This window comes from Suricata suricatta, chromosome 7 (assembly GCF_006229205.1).
Source record: "Suricata suricatta isolate VVHF042 chromosome 7, meerkat_22Aug2017_6uvM2_HiC, whole genome shotgun sequence".
Classification (NCBI taxonomy): Eukaryota; Metazoa; Chordata; class Mammalia; order Carnivora; family Herpestidae; genus Suricata; species Suricata suricatta.
Genome location: NC_043706.1, coordinates 107,426,513 through 107,446,857, shown reverse-complemented (window position 1 = coordinate 107,446,857; position 20,345 = coordinate 107,426,513). Strand labels below are relative to the sequence as shown.

At 36.3% G+C, this 20,345-nt stretch overlaps 1 protein-coding gene across 3 annotated transcripts in view; it reads right to left on the bottom strand.

The window, feature by feature from the left end:
- NKAIN2 (sodium/potassium transporting ATPase interacting 2) overlaps window positions 1-20,345 on the bottom strand; it is a 964,622-nt gene that overhangs the window by 162,008 nt on the left and 782,269 nt on the right. For all 3 annotated transcript variants that reach the window (XM_029945057.1, XM_029945056.1, XM_029945058.1), the window contains one exon: window positions 10,846-11,046. In XM_029945057.1, the coding sequence (XP_029800917.1) occupies window positions 10,846-11,046 (201 nt within the window). The remainder of the gene's footprint in view (window positions 1-10,845; window positions 11,047-20,345) is intronic.

Below are 20,345 nucleotides of genomic sequence, written 5' to 3'. Positions count from 1 at the left end.
CTTCATGTTAAATGGAACAAATCACATCCTTCGTGGTTCTGCTCTGTTTGGTACAGCTGCTTGCTGCAGGTGGTGCCCTAAAAATATATTGTTTGTTTATTTTGCAATATAGCAGTCTGCAGAGTGGTACCTCAAAGTGCAACAGCTCCCTTCTCTTTCTGTCAGTGAACCAAATGATGAAAGACGGAGACCTCCGCCAAACCTAGCATGAAAAGGCCCAAATAAGAGGCACAGGTTGTGCTTGAGGCTCAGCTTCTGATAAGTTCCATTTTCTTTGGATTCATGAAGCAAAGCTGACAAGCAGACTATCTGTCATCAGAGCCTCTGACTGGGTTTCAGTGAAGCAAAGCCAAGCAACAAGCAGCCTTTGTTGGGAGAATCATCGCCCTTCTCTGGAGATTAACATCTGTAAGCATCTGGGGTTTAAAGGGAAAAAGAATCTGTAATGGATCACAAAAGGAAAATAAAAGTGAAGATTAATCTCAGGTAAATGTTCATGCACATATATTTAAAAAGAGCTTTCAATAATTTTTTAATGCATAATGTAAACGTTCCAATAAGTTTTCCACACACAGTTAACCCCGATTACCTCACGGAGTTGTTGACACAACACAATAACTTGCACGTGAAAATGTTTTATACACTATATTTAAAATGATGCACAAAACTATATTTTCATTAAAATCATCCATAAATTCCTCCAACTCAGGCCAGGTTAAGTACCACAGCAGCTCTAAAGCTTTAAGACTTTAGAATTCAAAGTATATTGGTTTGAACCCCCCAAATGCGGGCATCATGTGGCTATGTAATTTATTCTAAATCATATCTCAGACTCACAAAGGACAATAAAGGAGTGTCTAAACATATGTTCTCATTTAGTTTTGGCCAAAAATTAAAAAAAATTTTAATGTTTCATTTTTTTATTTTTTTATTTTTTTAAAAATAGTTTATTGTCAAATTGGTTTCCATACAACACCCAGTGCTCTTCCCCATATCATTTTATTTTTTGAGAGAGAGAGCATAAGCAAGGAACGAGCAGGGAGAAAGGGAGACACAGAATCCAAAGCAGGCTCCAAGCTTGGAGATGTCAGCAGATAGCCTGATGCAGGGCTGGAACCCACAAATGCGAGAATGCTCAACTGATTGAGACACCGAGGTGCCCTTACTATCTTTTTAGTGTTCAGCTTCCTTTGATGACTTGTCTCTAAACTTTTACTTCGTAAGCAACACAGACTTTCCTAAACTTGTAGACTAAGCACATTGCTGAAAATGAATATACAGACAACGATTGAGTCACTGGAAATTTTTTGTACCTCACAGTATAATTTCACTTAAAATTGATTTTTCCTGTAACAGATATAGTAGATTAGGACTAAATCAAACTAAATGTGATATGTGACTAATAGAATGGTATAAAATTTCAGCAAGTATCATTTGCAAAATTTAGAAATTAGAAGAAAGAGAGTGAATCTACCCATAATTCTGTGATGAAGGAATCAATATAATTATGGAAAATGGGTAGGAAAAGTGAAGATAAATGACTGGGACTGATAGATAAATGGCACTGGAAAGTGAGGGGTAAAAGAAACAATTTGTATTTATAAATTTGCTGATAAGATGCTGATTAAACTTAAGAGATGGAGAGACTAAGAATCAATTAGGAGAGTAGAGCAAGGTAGACATTTCAGAATAAAAGAAGAGATAAAAGAAAACCAAAAAAGCCTTGAAGCCATGACACTCTCTAATTCAGTCCTTGACTTTGCAGTCATATTTTAACTAGCCTTGACCAAAATCATCCGTGACAAATAGCTGCTTCGTTAGGTACAATAATATAAAATATTGTGAATAAAGTTGGGAGGAATTACAGGTGATAAACATATGGGCATAAAAGGTTATGGTCTTGGTTCTCAAGAAATTTAACTATGGTTGAGAGTCCGAACAAAGGTCAGAGAAGAACAAGTGACAGAGTCAAGATAAATGCAGCCATGATGCCACAAGGGCAGGAATAAACAGGAGGAGAATGAAGACTAGGAATCATAAAGCTAGTTGTTAAGAAGACGTGTGAGTTGACAATAGTACGGTTTAAAATCCTATTTATAGGATTGGTAAACACAAAAGGTGCAGAAGGAACATTACAGATTGCTCTTTTTCTACTATGTAAACATTATTTAGCTTAAGTGTGTTTGCCCATATTTTTATTCTTTTTCACTCAAGTATAACATGCTAAACAATAAATTATCCCTCATATTATAGCAATCATTATAAATCATCTTTACAACCTTCCTTTGAGAATGCCTTGCTGTTATTTGAAAACACTTCCACAGTCTACTATTATTATTCTACCACTGTGTTTAGAAGTTCCAGTGAAGAGGAAATTGCCACCAAAGGCTTATTTCTTAAAAACTGTTTTATCAGAATAACTGATCATGACTGGAAGGATGTCCTAAAAGACAATGATATTATATATTACAAAGATGGTAACCTTTTATTCAAGGATAAAAAACATGTCATGTTTTTCAAAAGTTACTCTATTTTCGTATATTTATATATACTTTTTTCCTTTTGAAATAAAGTATAATTTAACATACCTTACTATTTATTCTGAAATATTTTATTTTTAAAGTTTATTTATTTATTTAGAGAGAGCAGGAAGAGTGAGAGAATGCAAGCTGGAGAGGGGCAGAGAAAGAAGGAGGGAGAGTCTCAAGCAGGCTACTTGCTGCCAGCACAGAGCCCAACCCAGGGCCTCAATCCCAGGAGTCATGAGATCATGACCTGAGCCAAAATCAAGAGTCAGACACTTAACTGACTGAGCCCCCGAGGTGTCTCTGAAATAATTTTATAATTACAAATTAATTATAAGAAATTGGATGGTACATGGTCCTTTGCCTAATTTCAGACAATTTAACTTAAATCTCATATCATAAAGAAAACCTAATTAATGGTGGTTTGTGGCAGCTTATAATCCTCACTACCATCTCCATATGTTGGTAATTTTATTACATGATGTGTCCAAGCATTCTCATAGGTCAAGCAATTATCTCATAGATCTCATAGATCAAGCTATTATGCTTTGGGGGTAGAGAAGTGCTTTAAATATTATGTAGAGAAGCAGATATTGTACACTAATGATAATGGTTGATATGGGATAAAATTTACCTCTGTGTAGACTAGTGTGTCGGTACAGTAAATAGTATCACACTGGCTTTAAGAATCATAGTCCTATCTGGGGAGTAAGTAAACTTAGTAAGGTTTAGTTCATTTTTGCACATTGCTGTGAGTTATTTTGAAAAAATAATAGTATTTTCAATAAGCAGTGGAAGATACTGAGCTAAGGAGAAAATAAATAATTCCACCTTTATTGTTTTCAGGCAATTTCTTGAGAATTATCTCATTTAGTTCATAATTACAAAATAGTTTATTATGCAGCTGGGTGTAAGATTTAAGGATTGTTACTCCCAGATTGTGAATATTTTACCTTATATTTCTGACTTTGCGTGTAGGGAATACCAGAGAATATTAAAAGCAAGAAAGTCTTAGACTTAATTTGACTTTAGAGGCTACTCAAATTCTTGCACTTTGCTTGTTCATGGACTCACACAACTACTCTCCAATTTACAAGGGGACCTTTCAGAAATAAAGCAAAATAAAATAAGAACCTTATAACTGATTTATCAGGGTCAATTTTAACAAAAAATTGGCTGATGATTGTGAATAAGACATCAGGTGCTATGTTCTGAGTGACAGTGTTGAGATAACTTTATTACTGTCTAGAGGAATTGAGAATAGGTTAGAAAGTTACACATGTGCCTATTTCAGAAGCATCAATAGGTCTTGATATTTCGTATTCTTACTATTTAGGAATAAGCCCAGTTTGGGCTCTAGAATTAATTTGTGGAATGTTGTTTATATGCTTTGCAGAACTCAATTGTGCCAAGAAATGTCCATTCCCATTCTATTTATTCACTGCCTCATTCTCCTTTTCAGTAACTTTGTCATTGGAAAAATCCCTTGTTTGCAATTGCAATTTGGTTCCTCTCCCTATGATTTTGTGAATATTTTAAAAACAATTCTGAAATTACAGAAAGACAAATCACATTTATTTCATTTACTGGGTTACCACTCTTTGACAAGTAGGTCTATGTATCTGCATATCCAGGAGAACTAGAGTTGGAGCAGCCTATGTAACATTCGGAGCCAAGCAGTGAAGCTGTTGACCCAGCACAGGAGCTAGGAAAGAAACCAAGTGCTTGTCATTCTGTCCATTTCTATCACAGGCAGCAAGAATTTCTGTCCTAAGAAGAAAACCATTGTAGGGTCATGGACACTGGACTAGGAATCAGAAGATTCAGTTTACAGTTCAAGCTCTTCACTGACTTACTCTTTAGTGTCAAGATATTTCAGACACCGTGTAGGTCTGCAGATTCAGTACTTGATAACTGGGTAGACCCTGCAATAACAGAAGGGAAACCACTTTCAACTCCTGGGAAGGAACTGATGGAGGAGCTGCAGCTGAGGCACCTTTTTAGTATTACAGAATCTTTTTTTTTTTTTTTTCAAACACCATGTGTTTCTGAGCACTTTAAGACTATAGAGGGATCAGTAGCAAAAGGAAAGGGAAGGCATTGATATTTCTGATGAAGATTTTCAAAACTACATTCACCTAGGCAATATCTCAAGCCTTAAGGGCACATAATTTCCAGAAGTAGGTCATGTTTATGATATTTTATTAAACAAGTGAATAAATTATTTCTATTCTCAGCCAGCATTAAGAACCACACCAAGAGAGAGAGGGTGTAAATGAGGGAGAAGGGCGAGAGAGAGAGAGAATCTTAAGCAGCTCCATGCTCAGTGCAGAGGCCAATATGGGGCTTGATCCCATGACCCTGGAATCATGACCTGAGCCAAAACCTACTAAGCCACTCAATTGCCTCAAGAACCATTATTTTAGTGCAATGACCTTTAAACATTTCTACTTCCATATGTCCTAGAAAAAATTTTAATTCACTAGAAACTATACATATTTGAAATTTATGTGTGATATTTTCAATCATTATTTTTTATTTTTAAAATGCATTTTATTTTTTTAAGTAACCTCAGCACCCAATGTGGTCCTCAAAGTCATGACCCTGAGACCTAGAGTCACATGCTCTACCAACTAAGCTAGGCAAGCGCCCCCTCACCATTTTAAAGAGACATATTAGTCTTTGAAACACATCTAATGAAATTTGAATATTGCTGTGATGTGAAATTCACCTTTCATTTAAAAACATGCATCCATTCAAAATGATGCAAGTTCACAACTCAGATTCACTACTTAATAGCAATGTCGTAAGCTACAGCAACGTCGTAAGCTACATTCAAATCAGGACCCAAATCTCCGCCAACCAAATCTTTGTGAATATGTCTTTCCAGATAAAAGAAGGAATCAAAATGCAGTGTGACCAATAAGGCATTTTCGTCATTTTCGTCCATGAACCACGCACTTGGTAACACCCAAAGAACTACTCCTGGGCCATTCCCAGCACAATCCCACAGTAACTTAGATAAATGTTTTCAAAGTTTTGAAAATTTCTCACCAGTTATTCTTAGGCAAGTCTGACCAAGCTATTTGGCCAATATATATCATCATTAACTGGGAATAACTGGAAACATCTGTGGCTCCATCCATCTGAAGGCACATGTTTTATCTTCAAAAATTTTTACCACAATTTTTTGAACAACAATTTTATCATTTTGAAGGACCAAACTGACTCCATGACAGGCTTCAAACAAGCCTTAGAAACTGGAAAGCCTAAGTTTCTCTTTCCCCAGGTGTGACTCAGCAGCAACAGAAAGAAAAACAACCCACCTGTGGCTCTAGCAGATACCACCACCGATACCACCACCGGCAGAAGCCAATCATTAAACGCCTGATTCCTGCTGTTTTAGTGAGCCCGCTTAGTTTTTAATTAGCCAATCCCCCTGCGCCACGCCAACCTCTGCCGATGTGCCGCCCAATCATCTTGTAATCCCTGCCCCTCACCCCAACCCTGCCCCGACTGTAATAAAAACCCTGCTTGAGTGATGGTCGGGCTCTCAGCATGCAACCACTGTGTTGGTGAGGTCTGAGAGACTGAACTGAAGCCCGAATAAATGCCGTTTGCTTTTGCATACGTGACTCGGACTCCTGGTTGTCCTTGGGGGAATCCACGATCTCGGCATAACAATTTCATGTACTTTAAAAAATACAAAGTTTTCCAAATAGGGAAGAGATATGACTAAGGATGAACCTTGACAGTGATCCTATTTTTATCTATGAACAATACACCAGGTATTAGAATCTTTTCTAAAGTCTTGTATAAGTCCCTGCTAATTTGTATGTGGTTTCTAAGTCAATTTTAATAGTTTGGGAAATCGGTTAACTTAATTACATTTTTACCAATATCCTCTGCTGGTATCCTAAATATACTACTCATCAATCTGCTGTGAACTTTGAAGTGTGTTGGAAGTAATGGAACTAAAGGAAAACAAAACCCAGCAATTTTTGTTGGAGAGGCACATCTCAAACTTAGAGATGTTGGTCCTCGGGAGGTAACCAGTGAAAAGAGGGATTAAGTATTTGTTTCTGTTTTGTTTTTTGTCCAATGTATAATTTGAAATTATATATTTTAAAATATAAACTTCAGTACTGATAAATATTTTTCCCTTAAAGCTTCATTTATTTCCATTTCCTTGTAAAACACCCTCCATTTGCATTGTGTTGGGTAGGGGAAGTGAGGTATGGTGTGTGTGTAACAAGTTATGAGGCACACCCACGTCCATGCCCCTTCCCCACGGCAGACATGGCTAATCAATTATGGCACTCTTTGCCACTGATGAACTTGGAATTTGGGGGTTTCAGGAATTTGTTTCCTGCCAGCTTTTGCTGGCATTCAGGTTCTAGTCCATTTTCTATCCTTGGTATCAGAGAGAAACTTGGGTCAGCATATCCATCGTTGCTACTGCCTAAAAAATCTTGGGAAAGGCTTTTAACCTGTTCTGCAGCCCTCACAGCACTGTTACCCAAATCACAAGATTTAATTCCTGTGAATACATTTTGTAAACCACGCAGTTGCAATCACATACTGTTTGAAGAAATCGGCTTAATTCTTCTGTAATGGGAACAACAACATCTCTATAGCTGATCTCCTCCCTCGCTCTCCCCATACATATTTATTTGATCTATTTTGTCGGTGTGGATTTTTTTTTCTTGGTTTTATTAAAACGGTGCACACCTGTATTCCTTTTGAATGCGGTATCTGATACTAACTGGAAGAAAACCCGGCAGAAGGAGGAGAGGGCTCAAGTCTCACACCTGGCTCATCATTATGGCGTTCTGGCAGTCCTCTCTGCTCGGCTGGAGGCTCTGTGATTAATAGCCCCCCTTCCCAATTATGTGGATATTATACTTGTCTTCTTTTGGCTGTAGATGGAAGATGTCTTATGTATGTACGATGCAAATGTGGGCTTTGTGAATGCTAATTTCCAAATCAGCTAGGAGGTGATTGGCAGAAAACCGAACAACAGGGTGACAGGATTGCCAGGGGTCAGGAATCTGTGAAAGAAAGGCTGAGTGAAGTTGGAGTAAATGAGCTAGAGAGATTTGGAGTGAGTCAAGAGCAGTCGCTGGGAGAGCAGCGGTTTGTGAAAGCAGATCCAAGCCAGCTATCCAGGAAGAGAGGCCAGCTTCAAAGACTGGTGGAAACAGGGAGAAGCCGGGATTTTGCTGACTTTACAAAAGGCAGGATGCAGCTAAGAAGACAATATCATGTTATACACTGCACAAACTGTCTGTATTCTCTGTCTACCACATCCCCCAAATATACCTATTTGCACCTGGTTTGTATCCTGAGGAGCCTCGCCCTATTTTTGATGGTAACATCATCAAAGTCAGGGATCCTGTCATTGCTTCTCAAGGTGCCAACAGGGACAAGTGCTCAGGAAGTGTTCATTGGACCAACTGAATTGAACATTGGATTTTTTGGGGGGTCATTTGCATAACATGTAAAGTGGAGGAACAGAGATTCAAGATACTATTCCATCTCTTTATACTTTATTTAAAATATTTTAAGTTTAATGTATTTATGAGAGAAAGAGAGAGAGCGAGAGCGTGTGAGCAGGGGAGAGGCAGAGAGAGAATCCCAAGCAGGTTCCACAACTGTCAGGGCGGAGTCCAATGCAGGGCTCGAACTCACAAACTGTGAGATCATGACCTGAGCTGAAATCAAGAGTCAGACACTTAACCAACTGAGCCAGTCAGGTGCCCTGGCACTATTCTCTTAACCATGACAGTAGAAGTGATCAGAATGACTACAGGAAATCTAGTTGGAAGGCCTCCAATAAGTAGGTGGACTAAATTGTTCAAGATTAGGCCCATCTTGGTTTCCCTTCTAAAACTCTAGTTAAGAAATGCTAGGTTTCCTGTACAGCAAGTGCTATATGGCAAGCCCAAAGACAAAGTGTCTTTGAAAATTCTCCAAGTAACTGGCTTGGGTACATTGTCGCTAACTTACCCTCAGGTGAGCCACAGTCAGCACTGCCCAAGAAAAATCCCCGCTGGTACAGAACAGGTGGGAAGGGGGGCAGGAAGAGATGCTGGATCCTGTGATGACTTGCTCAAACTATTTCTCCACTCAAATAGGAGTAGCTTGAAATACTGGTCACATGTGTTCTTAAGGACACTCTTTTCATCTTCTTTACACTCTTGCCACTTTGCATTGACAGATAATTTTGCTTATGTAAAAATATTTTTTCCTTGGGCAGTATGTCAGCTCCAACATATACTTCTATGTCCATATATATATACATTTTTTTTTTTAGCAAATTACCTGTGTGCCAAAATTTTATCCAGGTTTAAAAAATCTGTGAATATAGTGTCTACATACACATATTAATTCAACTAACTCTCTAAAATAGTCAATGTAACTATCTGGGCACATAAAGTATTTCCTTATAATATCCTTGACATAAACATGGAAGTTTTCCAAAATGTGTGGGTACAGTAAAAAAGGAAGTTCCAGTGAGGGAATTTTTATCTAAAAGCTCTCTCTACCACACAATCTGTCCCCAAATACCAGAAACATTTTATTTTTCTTTTGAGAATGAACACTTCATCTAAATTGGATTTTAACTAATGAAGTTATTTTTTCTATCTCCTCAAATCTAACTTATTTTTATTTCAAGATAATTAAAACGAAGAGTTCTAGAGTTGAAGGCTATTGTGGAAGGGTGTGTTGGTTAAGAAGTGTCTCAGGTTGCATATATTGAAGGAAGAGTACTTGATGCTTTAGCTAAACCATAATTCAAATATTGTGGAAGTAATTTATGCTGATGACCCAAACTCTACATTCTCCCTCCTTGTTGACCATTTTGTGGCTGGGTGGGACCGTGTGACTAGTTGGGATTATTTTGTGCCTGGGTGGGACTGGTGGCAATGAACTACGAACAATGAGCTTCTCTGTCTAAGGAGAAGCGTGATTATGCCAATGTTAACACTCCAGATCTGTCTTTGCTCCCCCAGGCATGGCAGCCCATGAGGGTTGAGATGGTGGCTGCTCCACCAACTTTGTTTTCTTAGTGACAGTGACACTAGCAGAAGTTTATACTGATTCATAGAAATAAATCTTTATGGTTTTAGTCACAAAGATTTGGTAATATTTACTAGCACTTGGCCCATTGTAATTTACATGTGTATATGTACATGTATGTGTACACGTGTATATATATTCATCCTTTTAAAAATATAATAACTATGTATTAGTTACATAAACTGATACATACACATTCACATGCTCTTTTTTGTTGTTGTAGTTCTAGAAGAATTTTATGTGAACTAATTGATGCCATTCTATCCAAAACCTGTTATGTCTTGTTATTTAAGTATTGTCAGTTCATATCATTCACAAAGTAATTAACTATTACTATTCTATTTGTCATTAAGAATTTTAAGGCTCTACCCAGCAGTTGCAGATTTACATTGAGTTTAAGAAAAATATATGTAGAACTATACATATAGGATCTGTAATAAATAAATGGAGACATGTATAATAAAGTTGTCTTTATAAATCCTACAAAATTATGCATTTAGCCTTACTAAAAGGCCTTTTTGAGAAAAGGATGTGTTTATTTATCTCTTTGTCATAGTGATATAAACTAATATTTTTATATAACAGGCATATATTATACAAATATGCTCTACAAATAGTGTATACAAATACATAGGAATCATAACTCCTACTGCCTCCTAGTGGCGGGAGGGTTCTTTATTAGTTTAATAATATGAAATATGGAGGGATGATAGTCCTAGAAGTAGAATTTATGAAAAGCTGAACTATTTTGACAAAGAGGGGAAATGATAAAAGGTGATGCATTGTACCTTTGGAAAATCTAGGAAGAAAAATATGGGCAAATGGAGATGAATTCCCGGGCCTAGCAACACAGACAGAAAGAAGCAATGGAGAAAACTATCTATTAAGATCTTATAAATTTAGGCAGTGTAGCATGTTAGTTGTGAAGACTCTCTGATCTTTCTGCAAGAATCTTTGGGGAAGTCTTGTTTACCAAAAGCCAAATGATCAAACCTTGGATGGTTGGATTTCTCATGTAAAATGCTGACGATGCCAAAGTCTGCTGATTGATTTACTGATTGATCACTTTTTACTATGCCCTGGTTTAACCTGACAAATCCTTATTGAAGAGGGCATTAATTAGAAATAAGCAAATAGCCATACTTTATCCCCAGATTCCATTTGTGTGCTCTGAATTTGCATAGGAATAAAACAACTACGGAAGCACTAGAAGGAGAGGTTGGCTGTCAACACTTACTGCGAGGACAATCTGGAGGGAACTGTGAGCCACTTCTATGTACTGGTACTCCAGAAAACACCCTGAGACCGTGATGTAGCGATGGTCTTCTGGGGCCCAGTCTGGTGCAGGTGTCACTGATGTCACCGTACATCCTGGTCCATTCTCCATCCACCAAGATCGGTGCATTGAAATATTAAATGTCAGGATAAGGTCTGTTTCCTGCAAGAAGGCAATTTATAAGGATGAGAATTACTTTATAAATATTAGTTCACTTATTTGGGACTGACTTGGAGTTTTCCATTTGGAAATGTGAGGTTTTCTTCCCCTTCCCCTCACTGTATTTTATGAGCAGAAAGAAAGCATCTTAAATAAAACTATTAGTTCCTCTTGAAAGTTATATGTCTCAAGATTTCATTTATGAGGTTTGCCTGACTATAATAATAAAATAAAAATATTTATTAGTAAAATTATCAATGACTGACATTAATGATAACACTGAATAGTCCTTACTTTTGAGGACTTATAATTTATTAGAAAAGGAGTAATTTAAACTATTTTATCAAATAACTTATTTAAATAAGTTCATCTTATTTTAAGTCAGCTATATTCTCAATCTGAGAATGTTTACCTCATACAGAGTTTAAATATTAAAGTTGTACTTCAGTTTGGCAAAATTTAACATAATGTGGATAAAGCTAAAATTTATAAGACTTTACAAAATAAAACATAATATTACTTGGTCATAATATTTCTTTGGAAATATCATTAGCAAATTATTATGGGGTGGGGATAATAAGTTAACAAGTCTTTAGATGAAGTTCAGCACATTAGGTGATATGTATCAATAGATGGAATAGAAGGTAGAATCTGCACTTAGCTCATAATCACATACAGAAATATGGAGCTATGAATAGCACACGGACAACGGTTGTTTTCTAGAAAGAGAATGACTAAAAGGAATACAGCGAACATATTCTGTTACTCAGCAAGTCAAGGAAGATGAATTCTAATAGAGTGTCAGTGGTAGAAAATGGAATTATTTCACTCTCAGTGATAGCACTACAAGTTAATAAATGCCAACTATTATCACTCTAAAACGAGGTGCTGGATTAACTAGGCAGATCCTGCATAGAAAATATCTTAAATCAGGTTGTGTGACCTTGAATGCTCACTCACACTGAAGGTATGAAAGAGTTCAGCTGAAGTGGCCAGGGGGTTTGGAGACTGGAAGGGTTATTCCTCTAGAGTGAAGTATGCTAGGAGTCATCTGTTCTCCATGAGGAGGAGTGGGGATGGGGGAGCAAGTCATTTCTCTTTATTTCAAGCCAATTGACAAAGGTTTCAAAGTATCTTTTGCAACCTGAAAATGGCTAAACAAAAAGTGTCTACATTTTTCATTACATTATTTGATTTTTGAATGTTGAACCAGCCTTGTATATCTGACATAAATCCCTCTTAGTTGTGGTATGTAATTCTTTCTGTATATTGTTGGATTCATTTTTGATAATATTTTGTTGAGTATAATTGCATCTACATTCATTAGAGGTATTTATCTATAGTATTCATTTCCTATAATGTCTGCGTCTAATTTTGGTATTAGGTTAATGCTTGTTTCATTGAATGAGTTAGAAAGTTTTCCATCTGTTTTTATCCTCTGGAAGAGATGATAGAGAATTAGTGTGATTTCTTAAGTGTTTGGTAGATTTACCAGTGAAACCATCTGGACCTGAAGTTTTCTGTTTTGGAAAGTTATTAATTACTTATTCAATTTCTTTAATAGACATAGACCTATTAAAATTGTATATTTTTTCTTGTTTGAGTTTTGGCAGATCTCTAAAGGAATCTGTCCAGGTTATCTAGGTTATTAAATTTGTGGGAATAGACTTGTTAATAATATTCCTTTATTATCCTTTCAATGTTCATGAGATCTGTAGTGATGCCTTTCTTTCATTTCTGATATTAGTAATTTGTGTTTTCTCTAACTTTTTCTTAGCCTGGTTAAAGACTTGTCAGTTTTGTTGATCCTTTCAAAGAACTAGCTTTTGACTTAATTGATTTTTTCCATTGTTTCCTGTTTTGAATTTTTTAAATGTTTATTTATTTTGAGAAAGAGAGAGAGTGTGCGTGCATGAGGTTGCATGAGCAGGGGAGGGGCAGAGAGAATCCCAAGCAGGCTCTGCTCTGTTAACACAGAGCTCAATGCAGGGCTTAACCTAATGAACTTTGAGATCATGACCTGTGCCGAAATCAATAGGTGGACGCTTAACCAACTGAGCCACCTAGGTGCCCCAAGTAGGTTATCTTAAATGTAAACACATTTACATTACACCCCAAGGTGTAAGATTTATGTTTTGACCTGTGTGTTATTTAGAAATGCACCTTGGGTTCGTGGGTTCGAGCCCTACATCAGGCTCTGTGCTGACAGCTCAGAGACTGAAGCCTGCTTTGGATTCTGTGTCTCCCTCTCTCCCTGATCCTCCCCCGCTCCTGCTATCTCTCTCTGTCTCTCAAAAATAAATAAAAAACATTTTTAAAAAGTTAAAAAAAAAAAAGAAATGTACCTTGGGGTGCCTGGGTGGTTCATTTAGTTCAGCATCTGACTCTTGATTGCTGTTCAGGTCATGATCTCACAGTTCATGAATTCAAGCACCAAGTCAGGTTCTGTGCTGACAGTGCGGAGCCTGCTTGGGATTCTCTTTCCCTCTCTCTGCCTCTCCCCCACTCTGGTGTGTACTCTCTCTCTCTCTTTCTCAAAATAAATAAGCTTAAAAAAATAAAAGAAATATACCTTTAATTACCAAGTATTTGGAGATTTTCCAGTTATCTTTGTGTTATTGATTCCTTTACATTTTGTGGCATGTTTTTTACTATCTTTCTGTAGTGTTTCTATCACTAATTCTTTTTAAACTGACCAGTAGAGCTATAAAAATTCATTCAATATTAACTTCTACTTGGTCTAACACTTTAGAACCAATCAATTCCTTTTTAATTTTTTTATTTTTTTCTGGGGACCTCTGAACTGGAATCCCATAGGCTTCTGCTTCCATCAGCTCTACGCAACTGAGGCATAGAATTGGACATAGTTAGACTTCACTTAATATCATTAGTTCTCCCTTCTGTTGGATCCCTAGTTTTCTGCATTTACTAAGATGACCTTAACATTCCCCTCAGTTTGACTAAACAGGTTTCTTCCTAAGTACAGGTCTTCACCTTCTTTCCGTACAGGACTTTCTCTAGAAACCTTACAATTAAAAATTCCTTCTCTGCTCCTTCAAGATGTAAATTTTCTAAAGCTCAGGAATATCTTTCTTAAGGCCCTGGAGCCATTTCTTTGAAATGTAATTGTCAAGAAAGAAAGCATCCCTATCTCTCAGTGCCTGTGGGTGGGCAGAAAACTAAGTCTGAGAAGCAAGGATTAACAAACACAGATGGCCTAAACACAGTGACTAATCTTCCCCACCATATCCTCAGGTACTTTTCCATTAGCTCACCACAGCATTTAAAACTCCTCCCAACTATTGTTTCAGTGGAGTTGAGTTCAGTTTCTCTCCTCTGTTGCAATAGTCATAAATAAAATCTTCCTTGCCTGTTTAACTTGGAGCTGAGTTCAGTTCTATACTGACATCTCTCTTCCCTACTACAGATGTTAAGAAAAGCTGTCTTCCCATTTTAACAATTGTCCAATGCAATTCTTCTTAATAGCTCTCATGTCTCTTACTAGGTTTTCTCCCTTGTTTCTCAGAGTACAAATGCCGTTAGTTTTTTAAGAACAGGTGAATGATGTTAAGTCTTATGTGTTTTCATCCAGGTTTTATATTAGTTGGTCGGTATTTTGGCTTCTTGGTTGAAGATGATTTGCTCTCAGAGTGGGTGAATATTTCTCCATTATCTTCTGATTTCCATTATAATAGTTAAGAAATAGGATATCATTTTGTTTACTGCAATTTTTTATGTAACCTGTTTTATTTTCTGGTCGTTTACATCTTTTTGTTTTAAGTAATGAAGTATTTCAAAAACACTGATAAGTATAGAGGGAAGGATAGTAATACCATTATAGCCATACTCAACCTCCTTAAATCTTATGCTACATTTGCTTACTGTCATTCTTTTAATAAAATTTTATACATATAAATGATGTTTTCTCTGTACTCCTCCTAAACATTATTTCCTTCTCCATAGAAAAACACTGTTATGATTTTGGATTAATATTCTCATGAAAATCTGTGTAGTTTTACTAAACATTTACATACTCATTAACAATATAATATACTGTTTTTAGGTTTCAAAATGTGTATATTCATCATGTGGAATCTAAAAAACCAAAACAAATGAACGAACAAACAGACAAAAAGCTGAATCAGACTTAAAAATACAGAGAACTGATGGTTACCGGAGGTGAGAAGGGTGGTCGGGATGGGCAAAATGGGTGAAGGGCAGTGGGAGAAGCAGACTTTCAGTTATGGAGTGAGTAAGTCATTGGAATAAAAGATACAGTATAGGGAATATAGTCAATGGTATTGTAATAGGGTTGTATGGCGACAGATGGTAGCTACACTTGTGGTGAGCATAGCATAATGTATAGAGATGTCAAATCACTATACTGTACACCTGAAACTAGTGTAACATTGTGTATCAAATATACTCAAGTAATAAGTTAAAATAAAAACAATAAAATGTGTAAACCCTCTAAATTGTTTTGGTTTCCTATTATATTTTTGAAGTTTATCCAAATAGAAAATCTTCTTTTAGGGGTACCTGGGTGGCCATCAGTTAAGCCCCCAACTTCAGCTTGTCATGATCTCACAGTTCATGGGTTTGAGCCCTACATAAGACTCTATGCTGATAGCTTCAGATTCTGTGTCTCCCTCTCCCTCTGCCCTTCCCCTGCTAATTCTCTCTCTCAATCTCTCTTAAAATAAATAAACATTAAAAACAGAAAATATTTTAGTTTGAGGTTCTGAAGTACCTTGATGGCTTTTTTTAAAATTCATTTTGTTTGTAGAGCTTCTGGAGGGTCTTATAATCCAGGAACCTGTTCCTTCCATTCTACAAAACATTCTTGCATTTTATCTTAAATTGTTCAATCCCATCTACTTTTTCTGTTACTATAGAAATTTCTGTTAGTCAGACATTTGACTTCTAGGATTGACTTCTTTACACTCTTATCTTTTGTTTCCTAATGTTCATATCTTACATTTCTCTTTACTCTCTTGGAAATTTTCTTTACCAACTTCTCACAGTGTTATATTGAACCATATATTTTATTTTTAATATCTTGAATTTTCATAAGCTATTTATTCCTCTCTAATTATTGCTTTTGTGTATAGCTAATATTTTTTAATTCTTTCTGGACTATAACTTTTCTCAGTTTTCTTATTTATTATTTTTTAAGAATTGTGTTTCCCACATTGTTTTTGTTTTATCTGAGTTATTTTTACCAAGCAAATAAGTATGTAAATAAGTTAGTGACAATAAAAATAATTAGATAAAGCATCTACCATATGCCATACGCAACATTCTTGCCTTTATGAGTGTTCATCATGTGGTGGGGAAAAGGGACAACGAATATACAAATATATCCAAATATCAGCATAGCAATTAACATACGGAGAAAAATGAATTCAAGTAAAAAAACAGAAAACCCAGACGTGGGTCATGGGAGGAGTGTAAACAATATATCTCACATTATTTTGTGTTTAACAGGGTCCCGACTAAAGTATAGGAGTGAATAGAGCCTTTTCTTAGAAGTCTGGTGATCTCTGGTTGTTCTTTCAGAGCAAAGAGGAGAAACTAAAGTTGTGATGCATTAGTGGGATAGTCAGCTAGTATCCTTCACATATGATGACTGGGCGGTGCCTTCCAAATGCTACATCTGTATGGATCTGTAGGACTTTGTTCTCGGTCTACCAGTCTACTTATGGGGTAGAGTAGGCACCTGACTTTAGCATGTCTGGGCTTAACTGGGAAGGAGTTGCTGGTTTTGCTGCACTGTATGAACTTCCCCCCCCCCCCCCCCCCCCCCGGTAGGCAGTCTTTATCAATCTTCATTCTCATGTGTTCAGAAATTTAGCTCATGATTGCCTATACCTCAAGAGTCCCATCTGTCCAGAGAATAAGTCTGGTCATACAGATTAAAGGGAAAGCCCAGGACAGTCTAATTGCTTCTTGAACAGATTATTTAGTGTATTCCCATTTTCAGTCTTGTACCTTACACCCTCCATCTACTTCTAAATCCTCACTTTTGAAGGGTTTTATAGGTCAAATCTGTAAACTGGAACCCTTCTCTGCATGTTCATAATAAGCTAAATGTTTTTCCACTCTGCTAGGTGGCTTGCCAAATCTCCATCTACTTTCTATCTTCCAGAAACTGATGACACTTCTTACTCTTCCCTTTTTCTATTCTCTTTCATTGTTGGTTTATAAATTTTTATTCTTTACTGTCACTTTGGAGGAGTTTGGGGATGAACTATAAGTAAGTTAGTATCTTCAACCAGCAATCATTAACTGGACGATTCCTGGCATTATCTTATATTCTCATTTATCTTCCTGTAGATATTTGAACATAAAACTTTGTTTTTTCTATGTGGATTATTTTAAGCACAGAATGTAAATTCCTTGTTGTAAAACAGACAAGAAAGTTCTCCCCAAAGTTCCCTTTTCAATGCAACAGAAATTTCTGTGTGAGCTGTTCCGTGTATAATCAATATGTTATTTAATTCCCATATATTTTATAAGTTTGAGCTCAAAATTAAAAGAACTTTTGAGACAAAGAACAAGTCTTGATAGCACAAAAGAAGACAGAAACCTAGAAACTGACTTGTGCATTCTGGATGGATACATATTGGAAAACATGAAAAAATGGTCTCATAATTGTAGGATTTAAAAGTTTTTAATCTAAAGAAAACTTTCATAATTATATGTTCAGATCAGTATGATAACAAAAAACCCCTTTGTATCAATATACTTATTCATGTCTCTTAGTAAATCACTAAAAAGTTTAATTTAAAGGACCCCATTATTGGTCATGCCAATTTTCATAATAACAGGGTCTGATGTGTTACATGAAAGCTGTTATTAGCACTAAAAAGTTGTTTCTGGCAGGGACTATATGCATTCAGGTAAACACAAGAAGCCTAATTGCTCAAGAAATAGTAAGCATTTGATTAAAAAAAAGTTGACAAGCGAATGAGAAAAAGATACTAGTAATATCTCAGAATTTCAATAGAAAGCTAACACTTTCACAGCTTTATGGCATTTGAGGAAGAGAATATATGCATATACCTGAGAATATATTGTAGAGATTAGAAGGTGGAGGGTGGGAGAGAAATTTTGCATTGCAGCTTTAAAAACCTGAAATGTTTTCTTAGATTCTTGGAGTTTTCTATTACATCTTCTTTTGGAATAAGAATATTGAAAATTGATATGTTCTCATGTCTAGACTGCATTATTATCAGAAAGGCTAGAAGCTGCACTTTGTAATAAATGGCAATTAGGTTATAGTTGGCAGCATTGTTGCTAACACATATTAAATTATTCATTTACTATATGCAAAGCATTCTATGAGGCCATAAAAATGAAAAGTGATGTGAGATGTGATCCCTAACATTATGAGGCTTATTGTCTCTCTTTGAAGATAAGGTATAAAGAGGAAATGTATGGAGGTTCCTCAAAAAGTTATAAAATAGAGCCACCCTATGACACAGCAATTGCACTACCAGGTATTTAACCAAAGGAAACAAAAATGCTCATTTGAAGGGGCACAATGTTTATAGCAGCACTATCAATAATAGCCATATAATGGAAAGAGCCCAAATGTCCATTGACTGATAAATGGATAAAGAAGACATGGTATATGTATACAATGGAATATTGCTCGGCAATCAAAAAGAATGAAATTGCACCATTTGCAACAATGTGGATGGAACTAGAATGTGTTATGCTAAGCAAAATGAGTCAGCCAGAGAAAGACAACTAGCATATGATTTTAACCATATGTGGAATTTAAGAAACAAAACATATGAATATAGGGGAAGGAAAAGAAAAATAAGATAAAAAGAGAGGGGGACAAACCATAAAAGACTCTTCTTTTAAAATATAATTTATTGTTAAATTGGTTTCCATACAACACCTAGTGCTCATCCCAAGTGCCCTCCTCAATGCCCATCACCCCTTCCCCCCTCCCCCACCTCCATCAACATTCAGTTTGTTCTCAGTATTTAAGAGTCTCTTATGGTTTGCCTCCCTCCCTTCTGAAACTTTTTTCCCTCTTCCCATATCACACGGTTTTCTGTTAAGTTTCCATAAAAGACTCTTAAATACAGAGAACAAACTGAGAGTTGCTGGAGAGAGGGCAGGTAGGCGATGGGCTAAATGAGTGATGGGCTTTAAGAAGGGCACTCCTTGGGATGAACATTGGGTGTTATATAAAAGTGATGAATCACTGAATTCTACTCCTGAAACCATTATTACACCATATGTTCACTAACTTGGATTTAGATAAAATGAAAAAAAATAAAATTAATAAATAATATTTTAAAAAGGAGGAAATACAACAGTACAAGTAAGCATTTGAAAAGTACCTGAAGACTGTGGACAATCTATCCACAGGAATTTGGAGAGTGTGATGTCTGTGTATTCTAGAAGGACAGTGTCCTAGAGATGGAAACTCTAGCTGGGTCCTGAAAAAAGTTTAGTCTTAGATCGGCCAACAGCCCTTGGAGTTGGGGTTGGGGGAAGATCATTTTAAGTAAAGGACCCAAATAATCAAAACTGCAGAGCCATGAGTATTTGTATATTTAAGAACTTGTATATTTAAGTAGCCTTAATTTTATGAGGTGAAAGTTTGTGAGAAGTAATAGTGTAATATTGCTTTGGAAGATCTTGATCTAGGACTAGATTGGGCAGAGATTTAAATGCCAGAATAAACATCCTGGTTTACTGAAAGACTTTTGATCAACAACAAGATATCAACACTGTCAAACATGAATGCGGTGGTTTTGCATTCTGTAGGATTGGGGCGGGACAAGACAGGAACTAAGAAGAGAACTGTACAGGCATTGTTTAAAACAATCGTCATAATGGAGGTAAAGACTCATCCTTTAAAATTCAAATGCTTGACCTTGTTCATCCCATACCATTGTCCTGACCTCTACAAGACTCCAGGGAGGATGGATCAAAATCACAGCTTTTGGAAGTCAGTGGAAGAATGGGAACAAGTTAGCATTCTCCTCTCTTTTACTTTAAAACATACTTCTGGTGATGATATTAGAAGAATGCCAGCAAGCACATTTAATAGAAAGAAGTAAGTTTTAACAACAAAAATACTCTAAGAGGTCAAAATTTATTAATAAAAGCATGCATATTTAGTTGTCAGGACTCAAGGAAGTAGTTAGGAAACCTTGTAATTGAATGATATTCTGTATTAACTGATGATGCAAGAGATGAGATAGTGGGGAAGGTTATATTTGACACCAAGTATCACTTTTTTCAACGAACTCTTAATTATTTACAGCCAATAT